Here is a 21,068-nt window from a genome sequence, read left to right as displayed (position 1 = left end):
GAGGGTGGGATTTTCGCCGCGTTATGTTAGGATGTACTCAGCTGTTGTATTGCAGCTGTGGCTGGTTGTCAGGAGCTGGCACACGGTGGAATAAAGGAAGATATATCCTAATAATATCAGGTTTTATTCAGTCGCTTCTAACTATATTTCAATTTTTGCAAATTTTATATTGTAACCGTTATAATTTGTCGATATCTTTAAATATTGACATCCTTTTGACTGGAAATAAAACCCCAAGTTTTTTTTATTTAATGCTTAAATGTTTCTGTTTTCTAACATTTCTAGTTTTTCTCTTTAATATCGTTGATGGATTTTATTTCTAATGAATTTCAAAAAATGAGTGTGGGTAGGGGTCATGTGAGAACTGTGCAATGCATCAATTTTATAAGGGCAAGTTTATTTTTTTCTTGCTGTAACTGGTAACTTGCTTTCCCTGGAAAAATTCATGCAGCAAAGAATTTTAGGGAGAAGGGAGGATGTGAAATCAGGATGAAAATAACTCTGGCGAGTTCCATTTTAAATGATTCATATGCCAAGTTAGATACAGTTACTGGGTAATTTGGTACAGTGTCCTACTGAATTCAGTGCCTCTAGAGAGGCTTCAATAATGCAGAGGCTCTTTATTCAGACTTAAGCAATTTTGGAAATGAAATAAATTCTAAAGCATTACCTAACTGAATATGTAACTTTACTGTAATTGCTATCTTTAAATTCATAATTTCCAAACAAAATAGCTTGCCATAGTATGATTGAAAAAATAGTTGATGAGGTGACCATCCCCAAATGTTTGCAGCATCATCCTAACCTTGGGTGTCTTTTATACTGAATTTCCAGACAAGTTAATTTAATTTGTTTAAGTACAGCTTTTTGGCATTTTAATCTGCCTAGTTGTATATAGTAGATTCAGTTCATTTGAAATATTACAACAAAATCTAGGGTTGAATTTCCTGGAATTTTAAAGGTTGAGGGTGATTTGATCAATGGTTTCAAGATATTGAGGAAAACTCTTTGGGTAGATGAGAGAAACTTTTTCTTCTGGTTATGGAGTCCTGGACTTGGAAAGATAGCCTAAACATTAGAGCTAGCCCTTTTCAGGAGTGGAGTTAGGAGACACTTCTACATGCAAAGGGTAGTAGAAGTTTGGAATACTTTTCTGCAGATTACAGTTGTTGCTTGGTCAGTTGTTTAATTTTAAATCTCAGATTGAATGATTTTTGTCAACCAAAGGATTAAGGGATATGGGGCAAAGGGGTTAGATCACAGATCAGCCATGATCTCATTGAATGGTGGAGCAGGCTTGAGGGGCTAAATGGCTGCTTCCTGTTCCTATAATCCTATGTAACTGATGCTCCTAAAAGTGCTAATAGCTCTATTCCCCATTTAATTGTCTGCTCTATTATGTGATTTGTGCACTACTAATCATGAAAAGGAAAAGTTGTTGATAGTTATTTAACAAGTCTGTTCAATCTTGGTGAATGGACTGAATTAAAATAAATTTGGTTCCAAGTATTTTATACTTGCATTTAATTTACAATGGAAACCAACTGGGGTATGCATCAGTGTCTGATTTAGGCTGATTCCCTTTTAGTCTTGCGGGCTGAAGCATGTGGCAACTTTAAAAGCATGGAATTTAGATCAATGGGAAGTTTTGGTTAAATGCTGGTTATTTGGAGTTTTCTTTGGCTCTCCTGTGTTCTAATGGAAAGAATGAAAATTCAAGACTGTTTAGGCTGGAACCTCAGTCTTGCAATGGCTTTGGCTTGTATCTAATCTCTCTGTAGAACTACTTCAGAAGTTATCCTCCAATTATATGGAAGTGTCACAAATAATGGATAGTCTTAGAATTTCAGCTGATTATACTGAGAGATGAGGAGTTTTCTTTTTATTCATGGAATGTGGGTGGTGCTGGCTTGGCCAGCGTTTATTGCCCATCCCTAATTGCCCTTGAGAAAGTGGTGGTGAGCCGCCGCCTTGAACTGTTGCAGTCCTTGGGGTGTAGGTACACCCACAGTGCTGTTAGGAAGGGAGTTCCAGGATTTTGACCCAGCGACAGTGAAGGAACAGCGATATAGTTCCAAGTCAGGATGGTGTGTGGCTTGGAGGGGAACTTGCAGATGGTGGTGTTTGCATGCATCTGCTGCCCTTGACCTTTCTAGGTGGTAGAGGTTGCAAGTTTGGAAGCTGCTGTCGAAGGAAACTTGGTGTGTTGCCACTGTGCATCTTGTAGATAGTACACAGTGCTGCCACTGTGTGTCGGTGGTGAAGGGAGTGAATGTTGAAGGTGGTGAATGGAGTGCCAATCAAGCGAGCTGCGTTGTCCTGGCTGGTGTCGAGCTTCTTGAGTGTCTTTGGAGCTGCACCCATCCAGGCAAGCAGAGAGTATTCCATCATGCTCCTGACTTGTGCCTTATAGATGGTGGACAGGCACGAGGGAGTCAGGTCAGAAGTACTCGTCACAGAATTCCCAGCTTCTAATCTGCTCTTGTAGCCACAGTATTTATGTGACTGGTTCAGTTTCTGGTCATTGGTGACCCCCAGGATGTTAGTGGGGAATTCAGTGATAGTAATGCCATTGAACATCAAGGGGAGATGGTTAGATTCTCTTTGTTTGAGATGGTCATTGCCTGGCACCTCTGTGGCACAAATGATACTTGCCACTTATCAGCCCAAGCCTGGGTGTTCAGGTCTTGCTGCATATGGACACGGACTGCTTCAGTATCTGAGGAGTTGCAAATGGTGCTGAACATTATGCAATCATCAGCGAACGTCCCCACTTCTGACCTTCTGATTGAAGGAAGTTGATGAAACAGCTGAAGATGTTTGGGCCTAGGATACTACTCTGAGAAACTCCTGCAGTGATGTCCTGGGACTGAGATGATTGACCAACACAACCATCATCCTTTGTGCTAAGTATGACCCCAGCCAGCAGAGAGTTTTTCCTCTGAGTCCCATTGACTCTGGTTGTACTAGGGCTTCCTGATGCCATACTTGATCAAATGCTCCCTTGATGTCCAGGGCAGTCACTTTCACCTCACCTCTGGAGTTCAGCTCTTTTGTCCATGTTTGGAGAAAGGCTGTAATGAGGTCAGGAGCTGAGTGACCCTGGTGGAACCCAAGCTGAGCGTCAGTGAGCAGGTTATTGCTGAGCAAGTGCTGTTTGATAGAACTGTCAACGACCCCTTCCATTACTTTGGTTGAGAGTAGACTGATAGGGCGGGTTGGATTTGTCCTGCTTTTTGTGTACAGGACATACTTGAGCAATTTTCCGCATTGCCGGGTAGATGCCAGTGTTGTACTGGAACAGCTTGGCTGGGGCAAGGCTAGTTCTGGAGCACAAGCCTTCAGTGCTATTGCTGGGATGTTATCAGGGCCCATAACCTTTACATTATCCAGTGCCTTCAGCCGTTTCTTGATAACGCATGGAATGGATCGGATTGGCTGAAGACTGGCATCTGTGATGGCTGTTCCCAAATGTACTGGTGAGGAATCAACTAACCTAGTAGCCAGAAATTAAACCTGAAACCTTCCTGGCTTAAATGTCTTTGAACAGCACCAATGAGTGCATTTGCCCACTCTGTCTTTAGGGGGCGATTCTTTTCTCCATGAGTGAACTCTTGAGCTTCAGACAGATAAATTTGCCTCCAGGGCTGTGGATTGTTAATGCAATCAACAAGATATGGAACTGCCCAATAGCAAAAATTACATTCATTTAATCCAAATTCTTTAAGGTGTTTGCCATTGATTGCAGTAGTAAATTGGAGAATTGTTAGGATCGGGTGGCATAGTGGTTAGCACTGCAGCCTCACAGCTCCAGCGACCCGGGTTCAATTCTGGGTACTGCCTGTGTGAAGTTTGCAAGTTCTCCCTGTGTCTGCGTGGGTTTTCTCCAGGTGCTCCGGTTTCCTCCCGCAAGCCAAAAGACTTGCTGGTTGATAGGTTAATTGGCCATTATAAATTGCCCCTAGTATAGGTAGGTGGTAGGGAAACATAGGGACAGGTGGGGATGTGGTAGGAATATGGGATTAGTGTAGGATTAGTATAAATGGGTGGTTGATGGTCGGCACAGACTCGGTGGGCCGAAGGGCCTGTTTCAGTGCTGTATCTCTAAACTAAACTAAAATTAAGGTCTGCAGGAGTACAGCAATTATGGAATTGCCACATGCTAAAAATCATTCCTTATTTTTGACTTTACTTTGCAAAGACAGTCAAGGTGAAGCTGAGGTCTTTTGGACTTTTCATTCCGTAGAAATCTACTTTTTTTGTTAACACCCATGCATTGCAACCTGTAACATCAACCTGTATTTATATAGCACCTTTAATATATTAAAACATCCTAAGATGCTTCACAAGGAGTATTATCAAAATTTTTTTGATGCAGTGCCATGTGCGATATTAGGACAGGTGACCATAATCTTGGCCAAAGAGAGAGGTTTTAAGGAACATCTTAAAGCAGTTGAGGAGCGAAGAGGTTTAGGGAGGAAATTTCTGAGCTTCCTACTGAGTTACTTGAGGTTTTGCCTCCAGTATTTGCCCAGTGGACCATTTTGAGTATTTATTGTTACTTATTTGAAACATGCTTGCAGTTGTTTTTAAAGTTGAAATAATGGTCAGGAATAATCTTTCCTCATGCCTCAGGGTGCATGTCTAAGATAAAGGTGCTTTGAGTAAAAATTGTTGCATATTTCATTTTTACATGTATAAAGATGTTGTGGTGGTTACATCCTTTCTCCATTTGACATGGTGGCTATCTGGACTTCTATGTTATGGCATTTCATGAGTCTCCTTACTGGGACATCATTCTAAGGGCACATGTTGCTCTCTGGCATTGATACCTAGTAGAGGTGGTCATTATTCCGTATGAGTGTCGAGGGTGAGTCTCCAAGATATTTGCCTAGGAATGTAGCAACCTTACCTGATCAATCGTGTCTGCGTTTCTAGCAGGGATTGGCCAACAGTGATCAACAACAAAGCTTGGCTAATATTTCCACCCTAACCTAGAGAGAAAATGTAATTTCCCCATCACGTTCCTGCTGCAGCCTCAGCTGAGAAATAACTGAGCACAGACTGGTAACTGTACCAGGGGTCTATCTCGGGGTCTGAATTGCCCCATTATTAATCAGATCAACTCACTGAGCTATTGAGCTGAATTTAAACTTTCTCAAGACATTTCCTTTTGTCGCCTGCTCAGTTGCAGACCAACAGTAATGTTTAATTATGCAAAACAACAGTTTGTAGTCAAAGGACTGCATTTGTGTCTACTGGTTAAAATAAGTCTGATGTTTGTCCCTTTAGTTCATCTTGGTCTTTTGCTTACTCTTAGTCCTAATCATAATATGCAGATTCATGAAATTATTAATCTGTACGAAGGGTGCAATTTTCTGTTACTACATATATAAGTTAAACTTAAGAGATAATCTGATCTGCTCATCAATAGGCTGCACTGACTAAAAGTACTGATGTTAGCAATGGACTGAGTGAGTGTGCCCCCATAAAACTGCAATCTTATTCAGAAATGCTTGAGCAGATCCATTTTAAAACCAGAGGTGTTTAAGCTCCTGCCTATAGGGCCTTGGCAATTTGACTGTCAAAGTCCAGACCGCACAGTCCTATTTGTCCTGTATTTCTTTACTCGCTAGTTTATGCTGTTTCAGATTGTGTGTGTCCTTGATATAGTTGCTTTATTGGTCCACATCCCTTAATCAAGCCATCTGTTAGTAATGTATGGAAATTAAGAGGAACATTGTGACCCACAAGACTTCATTATATTTACATAAGTAGTGCACAAAGCCAAAAAGCTTGCACAGTCCTGCTTTAAACTTTTTTGGGATGCAAGTTACAATTTAAAATTTACCCTTTTTAATCAGGATCAACTTTTTACTGTGCATCTTCTGCAAATTCTGGAATCTACCTATCTTTTATCCCAAAGAAAAGAATGTGTGGAAAGTTCTTTGAAAGCTAGGTTTCCTGTCAGTACCAGCTGTCGTTGGCAATCTGTACAATGCATTGTGTTACTGTAAACAGGAAGGTGAAGTTTCTTCAATGTTCAAATGTGGAACGTTCTGATACTCTTCAAGCAGTTCTGATTAATTGGAACCAGATTTAATAGTTAAAATGTGAACATTGAGGTAGTTATATGAATGTTCTACTTTCAGTGCAACATAAATCATATAATATCCTCTTTTTCCTCCCCCCCCCCCCCCCCCTTCCCATGTAATTCCTGTTTGGATGAGATAAATGATGTCTTATCTCAAAATGCCACTAAGTTTCAGTTCTGTAATTGAAGCATAGTGATTGTACTGTGATTAGAGGTATAAATACGTAAACTTCAGTATGGATAGTACAAGTATGAAGTGATTTTTTTCCCTGCACAAGTCCCAGTCAATGGCAGAAGTCTGAACTGCTTGCCATATGACTGACTAGCTATAATGCCTCATCCCTGTAACCATTCCGGTAAATCTCTTCTGTTGCCTCCTTTCTGGATGAACAGGAGACTTAATTTCATTTTCTCCTTCCTTAACCTGAGGTACTGACATTGACTGTAGAATTGATTGAGTAATTGGGTAATGACTTATCAGTTGAATGGGGTCAAATGGAATGTCGTCTTGCTCTGGTTGGGAAATGGTACATGTGCTAGTGGGTTAAAGGAAGAATGAAATACATTTTGCACTTCTCCCTTGTGTGTGCTAGAAGTTTAGATATCATTATGTCTAGTTAGTGTATTTGCACATCATTTGAACCTGAAGTCTTCACTCCTAAAATGACAGGCATTAATCCTACCTAATCCAGAGTTCTGTGTAACTCACCTTCTCTTTGGTGGGTGTGGGCCAGTATACATGTTAGATATTTATCTTTGGTTAATAGCACTCCCTGTAGTACTTATTCAAGCATTTGGCATAGATTTCTTGAAGTCTAAAGACAAAAAAAGTTCTAGGAGTGTTGTAAATAACTTTTGTCTTCAGGAAAACAGAAAAACAAAGCCAAGTGAGAACAACCAGCTTGCACTGATTATTGGTAACCTGTATGTTTACTGGGCCAATATAATTGTATGTGAGGTTTTGGTATTAACTATGTAAAAAGTAAAAATAACATACAATTGAACAGAATCAAATCCTAGAAGTTACTGATTAAATAATGCGTTCGGGCTCTGTTGATGGATGGAAAAATATCAGATGTATATGTTAAAGGGTCCTAGGGTAATTTCCTGCAGAGTAATATTCTGATCAAAACTCTTCACTGGAATTATTCATTTTATGGATTTGTCCAGTTTTCTTTCCCTTTCCCACCTTGGACATTATTCCTTTCCTCTTCCAATCAATGTTACATTTTAGGATTTTTATGCTTTTCTGAAGAGCCTCAATGGTTTTGTGGAGTGATCACTCATAATTTATCAAATGATTAGATTTGTATAAATGTTTGGAGCAGATTTGCAGCAGACTGTATATATCTCAGCTGTTGGGATGAAAACTGATATGTTTCCCTGATGTACTGCCCAAGGCATGCATTCAAGTGCTGGTCTGTTGAGTTAGTTGATCTTTGGGGTGGTAAGTTCTCAAGCTGGTTTGATTCCCTCTGCACTGCCTTGGCAGCCATAGTCCTGACTGTGCAGCATTAACTGACCAATCTGGGGATCAAGTTTGGAACCTTCCTGCTCTGCACACCTCACTCTAGATAAAATTGCTGATGCATCGAGGTGCTTTTGAGTTCATGCTTTGAAAAGATTTACGAAGTAGGTTTAAACCATTTATTAAGCCTTTTTGTTTGGGGTAGGTAACTTTCTAAACACTAAAGCTATTGTTTTCCAGTTTGATGGATGATCCGATGGATGGGGAGGGGGGGAGATGGACAAATTAGTGGAATGCCATTTTCCCCAAATGCCAGTAAAAAAAAAAAAATCTTGGAACTGCATGTAGAGTCCCAATAAAGCAGCCAACCTTGATTATAGGGAATAAAAACCCCTTTTGTCCATTTTTTGGCTTTTTTGTATTTTGATTCTGTGGAATAAAACCACAGAATTGTGGAACATTACTCTGAAAAGATCTGGACAGCCATCTAATGAAAACAGAATTTATTTGGTTAATGTAAACTAGCCATCCTGATAATCATGGATTTGCTTGGTAAAACTGAAAGGATGAAATGCATGTTGCTTTTTTACCCCAAAGAAATGGGAAAGTAATCGTTGTGAAGAGTCGTCGTCTTCTTAGGCAGTCCCTTGGGAACAAGGATGACTTTCTTCCACTCCAGAGTAGTGGGTCCTTAGGTGACTTGAATAATCCAATCCTGATACTGCAGGTCCAGAAGTTGATTTTGAGGAACATGCATGTGCGTGGGTTCTTTTAACGTAGGGTGGCCATTGCGCACCAACTACCACATGTACTGAGCTGGTGTCAACGTATATTTTTTAAAATCAGAGTGGTGTGACACAAATACTGTAAATTTCTCAGTACTTTAGCTCCCAGGGCTATGATTTAAAATTTAAGTAACTTTGTGACGTATTGCGAGTCTAAGCCTTTGTTTTGCAGTGTTCCTCCAAGCTTGCCTGAACATGTCTGTAGCTACGCAGTTCTTGCGGTTCTGAAAGGAATGGTTCTACTTGATGGAAACACTTTGGAGCCTTGGTGCTGGTTTGAACTTTGACAGTCTTATTCGTAGTTCATCTGTATTGAGCTTGATTACAATGGAGAAAGAGTTTAACTCATGGATTTTTGTGGCAATGAAATACTAATCTGTATTTTGTCTTCTGTAAACTGTACTATGTTAGTTTTGGAAATATTCAGGTCTGGCAGCATCTGAGTAGAGAGGAACAGAGTTAACGTTTCAGGTCTGTGACTCTTAAGAACTGGCCAAAGTTAGAAATGTTCCGATGATGCAACCTTCCACAACAGTGCTTCTGACATGTCTTCCTTTTTCCTCAACCAAGGATTTCCCCACACTGTGATTAACAGGGTACTCAACCGTGTCCGACCTATTTCCCCCACTTCTGCCCTGGTCCCGGCACTACCCCACCCCCCAACCCCAAGAACTGAGTCAGGGTTCCCCTTGTCCTCGCTTTCCAACCGCCAGCTTCCACATCCAAAGGATCATCCTTTGTCATTTCCACCACCTCCAGCATGATGCCACCACCAAACGCATCTTTCTCTCCCCTCCCCTGTCAGCATTCCAAAGGGGCTGTTCCCTCCGTGACAGCCTGGTCCATTCCTCCATCACCCCTGACAACTCATCCCCTTCCCATGCGATCGCAGGAGGTGTAATACCTGCCTTTTTACCTCCCCTCTTCTCACTATCCAAGGCCCCAAACACCCTTTCCAGTTGAAGCAGCAATTTACTTCTTTCAATTTAGTATACTGTATTCGCTGCTCACAATTTGGTCCCCTCTACATTGGGGAGACAAATGCAGATTGGGTGACTGCTTTGCAGAGCACCTCCGCTCGATCCGCAAGCATGACAGCCTCCACTGTTCTTTGGGATATAGAATTCCAAAGATTAATGACCCCTGAGAAGAAATTCCTCCTCATCTTCATCTTGAATGGAGACCCGTTATTTTGAAACTGTGCCCCCTAATTCTAGATTCCCCCACGAGGGGAAACATCCTCACAGCATCTACCCTGTCTACCCCCCTCAGAATCTTGTTTCAAGAAGATCACCATCGCCCAGGCACTTCCGACCAGAAGCAAGAGCCCCTCGGGGCTCGCCTCCCCACCTCAGCAGGTAAGTGAAAAGATGATACCATACCTCAAAGTGCATTTCCACACAATCATTGGGTTGCTTACAGTTTGCATTTGAGATGATCTTCTTTTTGAACATGCTGATGCTTGCTTGTATATAGTTTCATGATGGTTGTCTGTCCTCTGATGCCTTGTCAAATGGCCAAATTCCCCATGTGTGCATCTAGCAAGTATTGTCAAACTGTTTGACTGTGACATATCGGACCTGGGAGCACTTGATGCTGATGTCTGCATAATGTATCACAGACTGAGTGTTCCAGATTGTGAAATTATCTTTGATTTTTCTCACTTGATGTACAAAAATTTAATTATGGGATAGCTTACAAGTATTGTGGCAAAACACCTCCTGTGACCTAGAGCCTAGTGGGTAAAGGCGGTCTCCGAAATAGGCCATACGGATAGAAGGTTCCAGATCTCTCTTCTCTGCTGAGTTAACTTTGAACTATGTTTTGCTTCAACGTTGGGGAGAGGGGAAGCATCGGTCAGCATTACTGCTTCTGATCTCTAGAGAGTCTTAGTTAAATACTTGTGTGTGGATGTTGGGTACAGACTGGATTGGGCTATGCTGCGATGCTCTTGACTGTTGAATGGCTCACTCTTGACTTACACATGCGCACAACTTCATTTGGGCGAGATACCAGGGGGCTGCTGGCACGAAAGATCTGTACCCCTCAGGAGAGGAAAGAAAACAATTGGCCAAAAAAAAAGATTGAGCAACCCTACTGAAATTATTTAGTTTCAGATTTATAATTTGGTTTGCTTTGGAGTTCTCTTAATTGAATTGTGGTGACATTTTGAGCTTTTGGAATATTAACACTTTGTCCACAGTATACACTAATTCAGCACCTAGCATCCTCTCTTCCCTGATGTTTGCCCTCTAATGCTTTCCAGCAGGTATCACTGGATCAGGAATCTTTTACTCCCTCCCTAGCTTGAATGGTATTTTTATGATGGGGAAAGGGAAGATGAATCGCTATTTGTTTTGTATGAAAACTGGCACCACTAATCATAGGCTTTCCTTTAGATCAAAAGGACGTAGAAAGGAATTATGCGAATTCGATAACCAAATTGCTCTAGTTACATCATGTTAGTACTCCTTCACCTTCAAAGCCAAATCTCTTGAATGTTGGAAAGGTTTATGTTTGAGGCTTGTGGATCATCAGGTGCCTACTTTTTCTGTTCATGTAGCAAGTGCCTTTCCCTGTTTCAGTACTGTTATAATGAAAAATCCGGGTATTTGGTATGTATGTTATATTGGACAAAGTGTCCTGTTCATGTTCTGTTGAGAATTGCGTTTGACCTGCTTTGTGCACATGTAACAAGTTACATTGATTTGTGCCACAACTGCTGTTGCTTGCGCTGATCCTACCTCCCACTTGGGGAGGCGGTGGCGTAGTGGTATTATCACTGGACTAGTAACCCAGAGACCCAGGGTATTGATCTGGAGACATAGGTTCGAATCCCACCACAGCAGAAGGTGGAATTTGAATTTAATAAAATCTGGAATTAAAAGCTAGTCGAGTGATGGCCATGAAACCATTGTCGATTGTTGTAAAAACCCATCTGGTTCACTAATGTTGTTTAGGGAAGGAAATCTGCTGTCCTTACCTGGTCTGGCCTACATGTGACTCCAGGCCCACAGCAATATGGTTGATTCTTACATGCCCTCTGAAATGGTCTAGCAAACCACTCAGTTGTACCTAACCGCTACGAAGTCAATAAAAAGGAATGAAACCGGATGGACCACCCGACGTCTACCTAGGCACCGGAAACGACAATGGCACACCCAGCCCTGTTAACCCTGCAAAGTCCTCCTCACTAACATCTGGGGGCTTGTACCAAAGTTGGGAGAGCTGTCCCACAGACTAGTCAAGCAATAGCCTGACATAGTCATACTCACGGAATCATACCTGACAGACAATGTCCCAGACACTGCAATCACTATCCCTGGGTATGTCCTGTCCCACCGGCAGGACAGACCCAGCAGAGGTGGCGGGACAGTGATCAACAGTAGGGAGGGAGTTGCCCTGGGAGTCCTCAACATCGACTCCAGACCCCATGAAGTCTGATGGCATCAGGTTAAACATGGGCAAGGTAACCTCCTACTGATTACCACCTACTGCCCTCCCTCAGCTGATGAATCAGTACTCCTCCATGTTGAACACCACTTGGAGGAAGCACTGAGGGTGGTAAGGGCACAAAATGTACTCTGGGTGGGGGACTTCAGTGTCCATTACCAAGAGTGGCTCGGTAGCACCACTACTGGCCGAGTCCTAAAGGACATAGCTGCTAGACTGGGTCTGTGGCAGGTGGTGGGGGAAGCAACATGAGGAAAAACACTGCACAGTCCTTGTGGAGACGAAGTCTCGCCTTCACATTGAGGATACCGTCCATCGTGTTGTGTGGCACTATCACCGTGCTAAATGGGATAGATTTTGAACAGATCTAGCAATGCAAAACTGGGCATCCATGAGGCGCTGTGGGCCATCAGCAGCAGCAGAATTGTACTCAATCTGTAACCTCATGGCCTGGTGTATCCCCCACTCTACCATTACCATCAAGCCAGGAGACCAACCCTGGTTCAATGAAGAGTACAGGAGGGCATGCCAGGAGCAGCACCAGGCATACCTCAAAATGAGGTGTCAACCTGGTGAAGCTACAACCGACTAATTGCATGCCAAGCTACATAAGCAGCATGCAATAGACAGAGCTAAGCGATCCCATAACCAACGGATCAGATCTAAGCTCTGCAGTCCTGCCACATCCAGTCGTGAATGGTGGTGGACAATTAAACAACTAACTGGAGGAGGTGGCTCCACAAATATCCCCATCCTCAATGATGGGGGAGCCCAGCACATCCGTACGAAAGATAAGGCAAAAACATTTGCAACAATCTTCAGCCAGAAGTGCCGAGTTGATGATCCATCTCGGCCTCCTCCTGACGTCCGCAGCATTACAGATGCCGGACTTCAGCCAATTCGATTCACTCCGCGTGATATCAAGAAACGACTGAAGGCACTGGATACTGCAATGGCTATGGGTCCTGACAATATTCTGGCAATAGTACTGACGACCTGTGCTCCAGAACTTGTTGCACCCCTAGCCAAGCTGTTCCAGTATAGCTACAACACTGGCATCTACCCGGCAGTGTGGAAAATTGCCCAGTTATGTCCAGTACACAAAGCAGGATAAGTCCAACCCGGCCAATTACTGCCCCATCGGTCTACTCTCGATCATCAGTCAAGTGATGGAAGGTGTCATCAACAGTGCCATCAAGCAGCACTTGCTTAGCAATAACCTGCTCAATGATGCTCAGTTTGGGTTCCGCCAGGGCCAGTCAGCTCCTGACCTCATTACAGCCTTGTTTCAAACTTGGACAAAAGAGCTGAACTCAAGAGGTGAGAGTGACTGCGCTGGTTGGAGTCATACCTAGCACAAAGGAAGATGGCTGTGGTTGTTGGTCAATCATCTGAGCTCCAGGACATCACTGCAGGAGTTCCTCAGGGTAGTGTCCTAGGCCCAACCATCTTCAGCTGCTTCATCAATTACCTTCCTTCTATTATAAGGTCAGAAGTGGGGATGTTCGCTGATGGTTGCACAATGTTCAGCACCATTCACAACTCTTCAGATACTGAAGCAGTCCATGTAGAAATGCAGCAAGACCTGGACAATATCCAGGCTTGGGATGATAAGTGGCAAGTAACATTTGCGCCACACAAATACCAGGCAATGACCATCTCCAACAAGAGAGAATCTAACTATCTTTCCCTTGACATTCAATGGCATTACCATCGCTGAATCCCCCACTATCAACATCATGGGGGTTACCATTGACCGGAAACTGAACTGGAGTAGCCATCTAAATACCATGGCTGCAAGAGCAGGTCAGAGGCTAGGAGTCCTGCAGTGAGTAACTCACCACCTGACTCCCCAAAGCCTGTCCACCATCTACAAGGCACAAGTCAGGAGTGTGATGGAATACTCTCCACTTGCCTGGATGGGTGCAGCTCCACCAACACTCAAGAAGCTCGACACCATCCAGGACAAAGCCGCCCGCTTGATTGGCACACCATCTACAACCATTCACTCCCTCCACCACCACCGCACAGTGGCAGCAGCGTGTACCATCTATAAGATGCACTGCAGCAACGCACCAAGGATCCTTAGACAGCACCTTCCAAACCCGCGACCTCTACCACCTCGAAGGACAAGAGCAGCAGATGCATGGAAACATCACCACCTGCAAGTTCCCCTCCAAGTCACACACCATCCTGGAACTATATCGCCGTTCCTTCCCTGTCGCTGGGTCAAAATCCTGGAACTCCCTTCCTAACAGCACTGTGGGTGTACCTACCTCACATGGACTGCAGCGGTTCAAGAAGGCAGCTCACCACCACCTTCTCAAGGGCAATTAGGGATGGGCAATAAATGCTGGCATAGCCAGTGATGTCCACATCCCATGAATGAATAAAAAAAACAACTTGCTATGGAACAATTGTGTTTTGATATGAGACACTTTTTCTATTAAAGAATTTCCTATCAAGAATTTTAAGAGAACGGTGTCGGGGAGTGGGACTAAAGTGATCGGGTTTTTAAGGGGTTGGTACTGACATGATGGACCAAAAGATCAATAATTCATATCTCCTGAATTTTTAAGAACAGGAAAAGGCCAGGAAGAAGTCTGACCCCTTTTCACAGAACAATCGCAATTTGCCTTCCCTCCTTTCTTTACAAACTGGTGATCATGTTCGTGTTATATTCCTCTGGATATATATATTCTTGAACATTTTGAATAATTTTGTCATTGCTTTTTTTAATCTCTAGTTTTAATAGAGCCTGGCACTGAATATTTTTGAACAGATTACCATTATGTAGGTGCGGGGAATGCTATGGAGAAGTCTGAGAGTATTATGAATTTGATGGACTGTGGGCCAGGGTACTAAGAGGTCTGTGAATGGGGTTGATGGGTGAGCAAGGATGTGCAGAACAGGATTTGGGCAGTCACATTTTTGGAGTTTGTTTGTATAGACTGGCTTCAAGTGTTGGAGATGTTCAGTCCGAAGCAACAAAACGTGGATGATGTTGGTTTCTGTTGGATGTTGAGCAGAAATGGGTAATGTTAAGAGGTGAAAAGAAATAATCTTGGATTTGAACCTTGATTCATGGCTGAACTGGGAAAGAAAGAAAGGAAGTCTCGCATCTATGTAGCGCCTTTCAAGACCTGAAGAATTCCCAAAGCTCTTTACAGCTAGTGAAGTACTTCTGAAGTGTAGTCATTATTGTAATGTGGGAAATATGGGAGCCAATTTGTGCATAGCGAGCTGCCACAAATAGCAATGGGATGATGACAACCAGATGATCTCTTTTAGTGATATTGTTGGAGGGCTTAATATTAGCTAGATCACTGGGGAGAACTCCCCTGTAGTTCAAAATAGTGCCATGGGCTCTTTTATGCCCACCTGAGAGCAGATGGGACCTTGGTTTGCCATCTGATCAGAAAGACACCATCTCCCTCAGAACTGCACTGGCTGTGCTAGAGTCACTGGAGTGGGTCTTGAAACCCATGAGGTGAGAGTGCTACCAACTGAGCATGGATGAGACTACCAACAGGATACTGAGGCCACATACTTGCTGGTCAGAAGAGTGAGCTGCTAGGGAGAGAAGTTTTATCAGGACAGTTCTTTCAACTTTTTTATTGAAGCTTGTGTGGTGTTATAGAAGACCTAAATTGAGCTCAGCTGATAATAGGTACTTTTTGCACTAGAAGCGGAGCAAAGCTTCAATAATTTTTACACAACCGTAGCGCCTAAAATTGTTGTGGCTGCCAGTTGATCGAGAAGCACAGTTTGATAGATTACAAAATCAAAACCGCTTTCTAAATCTGGAAAAGTGGAAAATTGATCTATTAAAATAAGCAAATTGATGGAAATGAGAATATATTGTAAAAAGAAAACTGGGGAAAACTGCAGAAACTTTACAAGTTTTGTTCCAGCTCTTGTCAGGAAATCTGGTCAATTGTTTGCACTCTTAGTTACCAACACGCATTGAATTGGCATTTTGGAGGGTTCAATGCACAAAACTGTAAAGCGCAGTTTGAGTAGTAGACAAAAACTTCTTTGAGGTAGAACAGAGTAATTTGAAGACTCATTGTGAATCTTCAGGGATTGGAGGACGACCCCATGATCTGGTCTTAACAAATCTTAAATTGTGAAATAAAAATAGAAAATTCTGAATGTACAAGAAGTGTTAGTGTCTGGGGGAACAACATGGGAAAATGTTTTGCTTAGAAACTCTTGGACCCAAAAAAATTAGGAATCTATTGAATGGTGTTTACTCTTGAGATGGTGAATGGAATGCACTGTACAGTAGCTCTGCTTAATTACCAAAACAGAAACGCGGACAACTGCAAGAATGCGGTTTATCCACCATTGGTCTCTGTCAAATATAAATTGTCTAACCTAGAGAAAAGGAATCTGTGAATCTGTCATCGGAATAATTGGCTCCTGTTGCTGCAGGCTAAAGGCATGGGGCCAGTCCTGCTTATCTGCACACCTGTTAATGTACCTGGCCACCAGCTGCCATCTTTTCACTGGCCATGATTCTGTAAAATATAAAGAATGGAAAGCATTCTAGTAGCTTGGGCACTCTTGAAATTTCTTGCTATCATATGTCCAGCATTCTGCATTTCATAGTGCTTAATTTTCCATTTTAATAAGGCACTCTAATTACCTATTTCATATGACTTGGCATCAGTGCCCTTTAAATCGTTTTAAAGTGTCATTGATGCTTACTCATAAGGAATAGCTTGTGCTACAGATTTCAACCCCCACCACCCTCTCTGAAGCACAACTTTTTTTTTTTATTTCCAAAATATACTTTATTCATAAAAATCTGTAAAAATTACATTGCCAAACAGTTTCCAAACAGCACCAGAAAATACAAACATTGCAAGGGAGATCAGTTTCCTTCAATACTGTCATGAGTTTCTTCCCAACCCTTCCGTTTCACAATTGTCATGTCAATTACAGTTTTACATTTACAGCAATTGAGAATATTAACGATACAGTTCGAGGGGTTTCCCATTGATCCAGCCCCTCAGTCCAGCTTGTTGGGGGAACCTTACACTGTGGTCTTTCCCCATTGAGCCTTTGCTGCGGCTGCCCCAAGCTTTAGTGCGTCCCTCAGCACGTAGTCCTGGACCTTGGAATGTGCCAGTCTGCAACATTCGGTGGTGGACAACTCTTTGCGCTGGAAGACCAGCAAGTTTCGGGCAGACCAAAGGGCGTCTTTCACCGAATTGATAGTCCTCCAGCAGCAGTTGATGTTTGTCTCGGTGTGCGTCCCTGGGAACAGCCCGTAGAGCACAGACTCCTGTGTTACAGAGCTGCTTGGGATGAACCTTGACAAAAACCACTGCATCTCTTTCCACACCTGCTTTGCAAAGGCACATTCCAGGAGGAGGTGGGCGACCGTCTCTTCCCCACCACAGCCAACGCGGGGGCACTGTGCGGAGGGGGCGAGACTTCGGGTGTGCATGAAGGATCTGACGGGGAGGGCCCTTCTCATCACCAGCCAAGCTACGTCTTGATGCTTGTTTGAAAGTTCTGGTGATGAGGCATTCCGCCAAATGACTTTGACGGTCTGCTCGGGGAACCATCTCTGAAGCACAACAGTTTAAGCCAACATTGTACAAACTGCAGCCTGTGGGCCCTCTGTGCTCCTTAGTGGAGATGACCTGTACCTCCTGAGTTCACAGCTTGGTCACGTTTGTGTTTGTTTCTTATTCGCTGGGTGGAGTTTTGTGGGTCAGGTGGTTAGCAAAGGGCTACCCTCAGTGTTGCCTGATTGGATATACCAAGAGCTGTCCACGTCAGCAGCTTGAAGTATCAAGTTCATGGGAATAATGATTTAAACTTTTTAGTTAGTACCTGAGGCTCCATTGTGTATGCTTATAGGGCCCGTAACGAGAACAAGCTTGGGCACCACTGATCTCAGTAACACCACTCAAGTGATTCAAGCTAGTTCTCGTTCTCGAACCTGATTGCTTTATATTGAAATGCAATGGTGTGCTTTAGCTCCGCTCATTGTACCAACACGTCAAAATTGTGGATCAAGAGAGCAAGAGTAACCCTTAATGACCTCTGTCCAGGCATGGGAAACAGTGCAGAAAAGGTCCACCAAATGGCACCTTGCTTAAACATTCCTAAGCTCAGAGGAAACATTGAACAGATTTGTTTACTCTGGAGAAAAGAAGGTTTGAAGGAAGATTTTAAAGCCTTAAAAATTCTTAGCAGAGTTGGTAATTTAACCTCACTTTGAGATTGCTACAATTCAGGAGCATGTGTTCACAGTTAGAAAAAGATAACTGTGCAGATAGTTTAAATTTAACTGTGCAGATGGTGAATATGTAAAACTGCCTGTAGAGGCTGATCATGGAAAGTTTAAGGGACAATTGAGTAGATATTTGAACGATTAGCTGATTATCAGCTTTTGGGACCAGGCAGATGGACTGCAGTGTCTTTTCCTGTTCTGTATTTCCCATTTCCTGTTTGCCAAAGACCCGGTTTGTAGCACATCAGTGCAAGAGTGCAGCTCATAAATTCAGATTGGTAGCATTTCTTGGAACTGGTGCCAGTGTGTGCTCAGGTGGCGGGTTTGCACATATTCAGTGCACTGAAAAATTGCCCACTGTGCATGCTCAATGTGTGTTATGATAACTGATCACATCATTATCACTTAAAACATTCCAGATTTGCTTCATATTGTATTGCCATTGTGGGATGGGAGGCATGTACATAATGGGATCATAATATACCGTCACGGCATTCCGGATTTCTGAACATCCTTGTAGTTTGTTCTGCCCCCGATGCAGAAATTTGTGGCCAAAGTTAAATTCGTGGTAAGAGTCAAAATCTGTGAAGAGATTTCCTTAGCAAACCAGTTTATTTAGTTACCAGCTGCAGAACACTCAGGCTGTAATAGTTTAGTAGTTATGGTAGCGGGCTTAGCAAGTTGTGAAATTGAACTCAATGAAGCCAGTAATTGTAGGCTGGAACTGGAACAAAGTAACCATGAAATCCGTAGGATTGTTAAAACCCCAGCTGTTCAGAGAAGGCAGCATGTAATCGCCATCTAGTCTGGCATACACGTCCTACACTGTGTGGTTGTCTCTGACTGCCTTCTGAAGTGGCCTAGGAAGCATTTTGGTTGTAAGGACAACTGGTGATGCATGATAAATGCAGCCTTGCCAGCACTCTCAATCCAAGAAAATAAAACTGGAAACTATGGCCAAAGATCAAACAGCTAATCAGAAAAGCCTCAATTATAGGCAAATGGAATTGCAACTTATTTAATGTTTTTAAAAAAATATATATTTTTATACAGGCGGCAGCAGGGATCCTGTGTTATGTGGGCGCCTATGTCTTCATTACGTACGATGACTATGATCACTTCTTTGAAGATGTGTACACGCTGATTCCCGCGGTTGTCATCATTGGGGTTGGGACGCTCCTGTTTCTAATCGGTTTGATTGGCTGCTGTGCCACTATCCGGGAAAGCCGCTGTGGCCTGGCAACTGTAAGTAGAATGAATCATGCCATATCTGAACACAAATTCACAAAGTAAAATATGCTGCTGGTTTATAATTGTAATCAAAGTGTTGGAATTGCAATTAGAATAAATTTTGTTAAATGTTTTTGTCTTGAAATAAGATCCTTGTTGGATCAAATGCTGGTTGGATATTATTCTTGGCTTGAGTTTTAGTTTCTGGTCTCTTTAATGGGCATCACCTGCCTGAAGGAACCAACTTGAATGTTGTGTGGCAGAAATGGTGACTAATGAGCGAAGGAGTAATCACTTTATCCTGAACAGCTCAAGATACTGGCCTTTGTCGGTACGGCCGAGCATTTGTAGAACAAAATCATGAGTGACACCATCTGATTACCCTTCCTTTTAAAAAAGGATGTTGACTCTCATCTCCCCCTCCAATTTATTCCCCTCTAACTGAGGTATGGTTCCATCAATACCAGCTGGCCTCCAGTACGTTAATAAAAATGGCTAATGAGTGCAAGTTGGCAGGCAATCTTAACGCTAGGGTACATTTGCATATGAGCTCGTTCCACACACTGGCTGGAACACCGGCTGGCTGCCTTCTTTGAAGCCAGTTACAGTGCTCGACTTGCTACCTCCCCAGCTAAATCAGCTAACTCATCACAGATTGGGGATCAAACTTGGGACCTTTTGGTCTGTCTGCCTCAGTTGCACAATCTTGAGCAAGTGAAACTTGGGAAATTGGTTTCCAGTTGATTGCGTGAATAGGTGGTGCATGCTGGTGACAGCGTTGAAAGAAACTGGCTTAAAGTCACTGAGCCTAATGATGTAGGGCAGCAAAGCAGATTAGGTAATTGAAACACCCTTTATTAATAGCTCCACAATTCTGCTGATCAGCCCTCTTGCATTATTTATCCACCCAATCAGTACTTGCTGCTTGAAGAAAACAGTTGAGGAATTTAAATTCAGTTAATGAAATAAACCTGGAATAAAATGTTACTATCAGTAATGGTGACATTTGAAACTGCTAGATGGTTGTAAAAACCCTTCTGGTTCACGAATATCCTTTAGGAAAGGAAATCTGCTGTCCTTATCTAGTCTGGCCTGTATGTGACTCCAGATCCTCAGTTATGTGTTTGGCTCTTAACTGCCCTCTGAAATGGCTAAACAAGCCACTCAGTTGTATTCAAGAAAGCGGCTCTCAACTGCCACCTTCTTGAGGGCAATTAGGGATGGGCAATAAATGCTGGCCTTGCCAGTGATGCCCACATCCTATGAATGAATAAAATAAATTGTAACATAGGTTAACAATGTCATGGCATTCTGCAGAAACTGAAGCCTTTTTTTCTCTTTTCCCAAAAGTTTGTGCTGATCCTCCTGTTAGTTTTCATCACAGAGTGGGTTGTCGTGGTACTTGGCTATATCTACAGAGCAAAGGTAAATATACATACACATGGCTACATATGCTTTAACTCCTTATTATTTTGGAGATGGGGTGCTAATATTTATTTCCAGAAAAAGGGGAAAAAAAAAGCCTCTCCACTACTGCACAGCTGTAGGGCAAAAGAATGCCATTGATGTAATATTCAAAAATTATACCATAATTGGCATTTATAATTAGATAAACTGCCTCTAGTATGTGTAATTAAATTATGCTGTTTGTTCAGCAACCTCAAGTCGCATACATCCTGTACTTAGCTATGGCATGTAGGTTCAGATCCCAGCCTTTCTTGACATTTTGTGTTTGCTTTAAATTTGCTCTGCTGATAAGTTATATTGTCAGCATTACAACTCTCT

General features: G+C 42.7%; 1 protein-coding gene across 1 annotated transcript in view; it reads left to right on the top strand.

Moving 5' to 3' along the window:
* LOC137350673 (tetraspanin-3) overlaps positions 1 to 21,068 on the top strand; it is a 52,408-nt gene that overhangs the window by 401 nt on the left and 30,939 nt on the right. The window contains exons 2-3 of the mRNA XM_068015521.1: positions 19,107 to 19,298; positions 20,634 to 20,708. Coding sequence (XP_067871622.1) covers positions 19,107 to 19,298; positions 20,634 to 20,708 — 267 coding nt within the window. The remainder of the gene's footprint in view (positions 1 to 19,106; positions 19,299 to 20,633; positions 20,709 to 21,068) is intronic.

The sequence above is a fragment of the Heterodontus francisci genome, chromosome 35 (assembly GCF_036365525.1).
Source record: "Heterodontus francisci isolate sHetFra1 chromosome 35, sHetFra1.hap1, whole genome shotgun sequence".
In the NCBI taxonomy this organism is placed as follows: domain Eukaryota; kingdom Metazoa; phylum Chordata; class Chondrichthyes; order Heterodontiformes; family Heterodontidae; genus Heterodontus; species Heterodontus francisci.
Note: the sequence above shows the minus strand (reverse complement) of the source record. Positions and strands in the feature narration are given on the sequence as shown.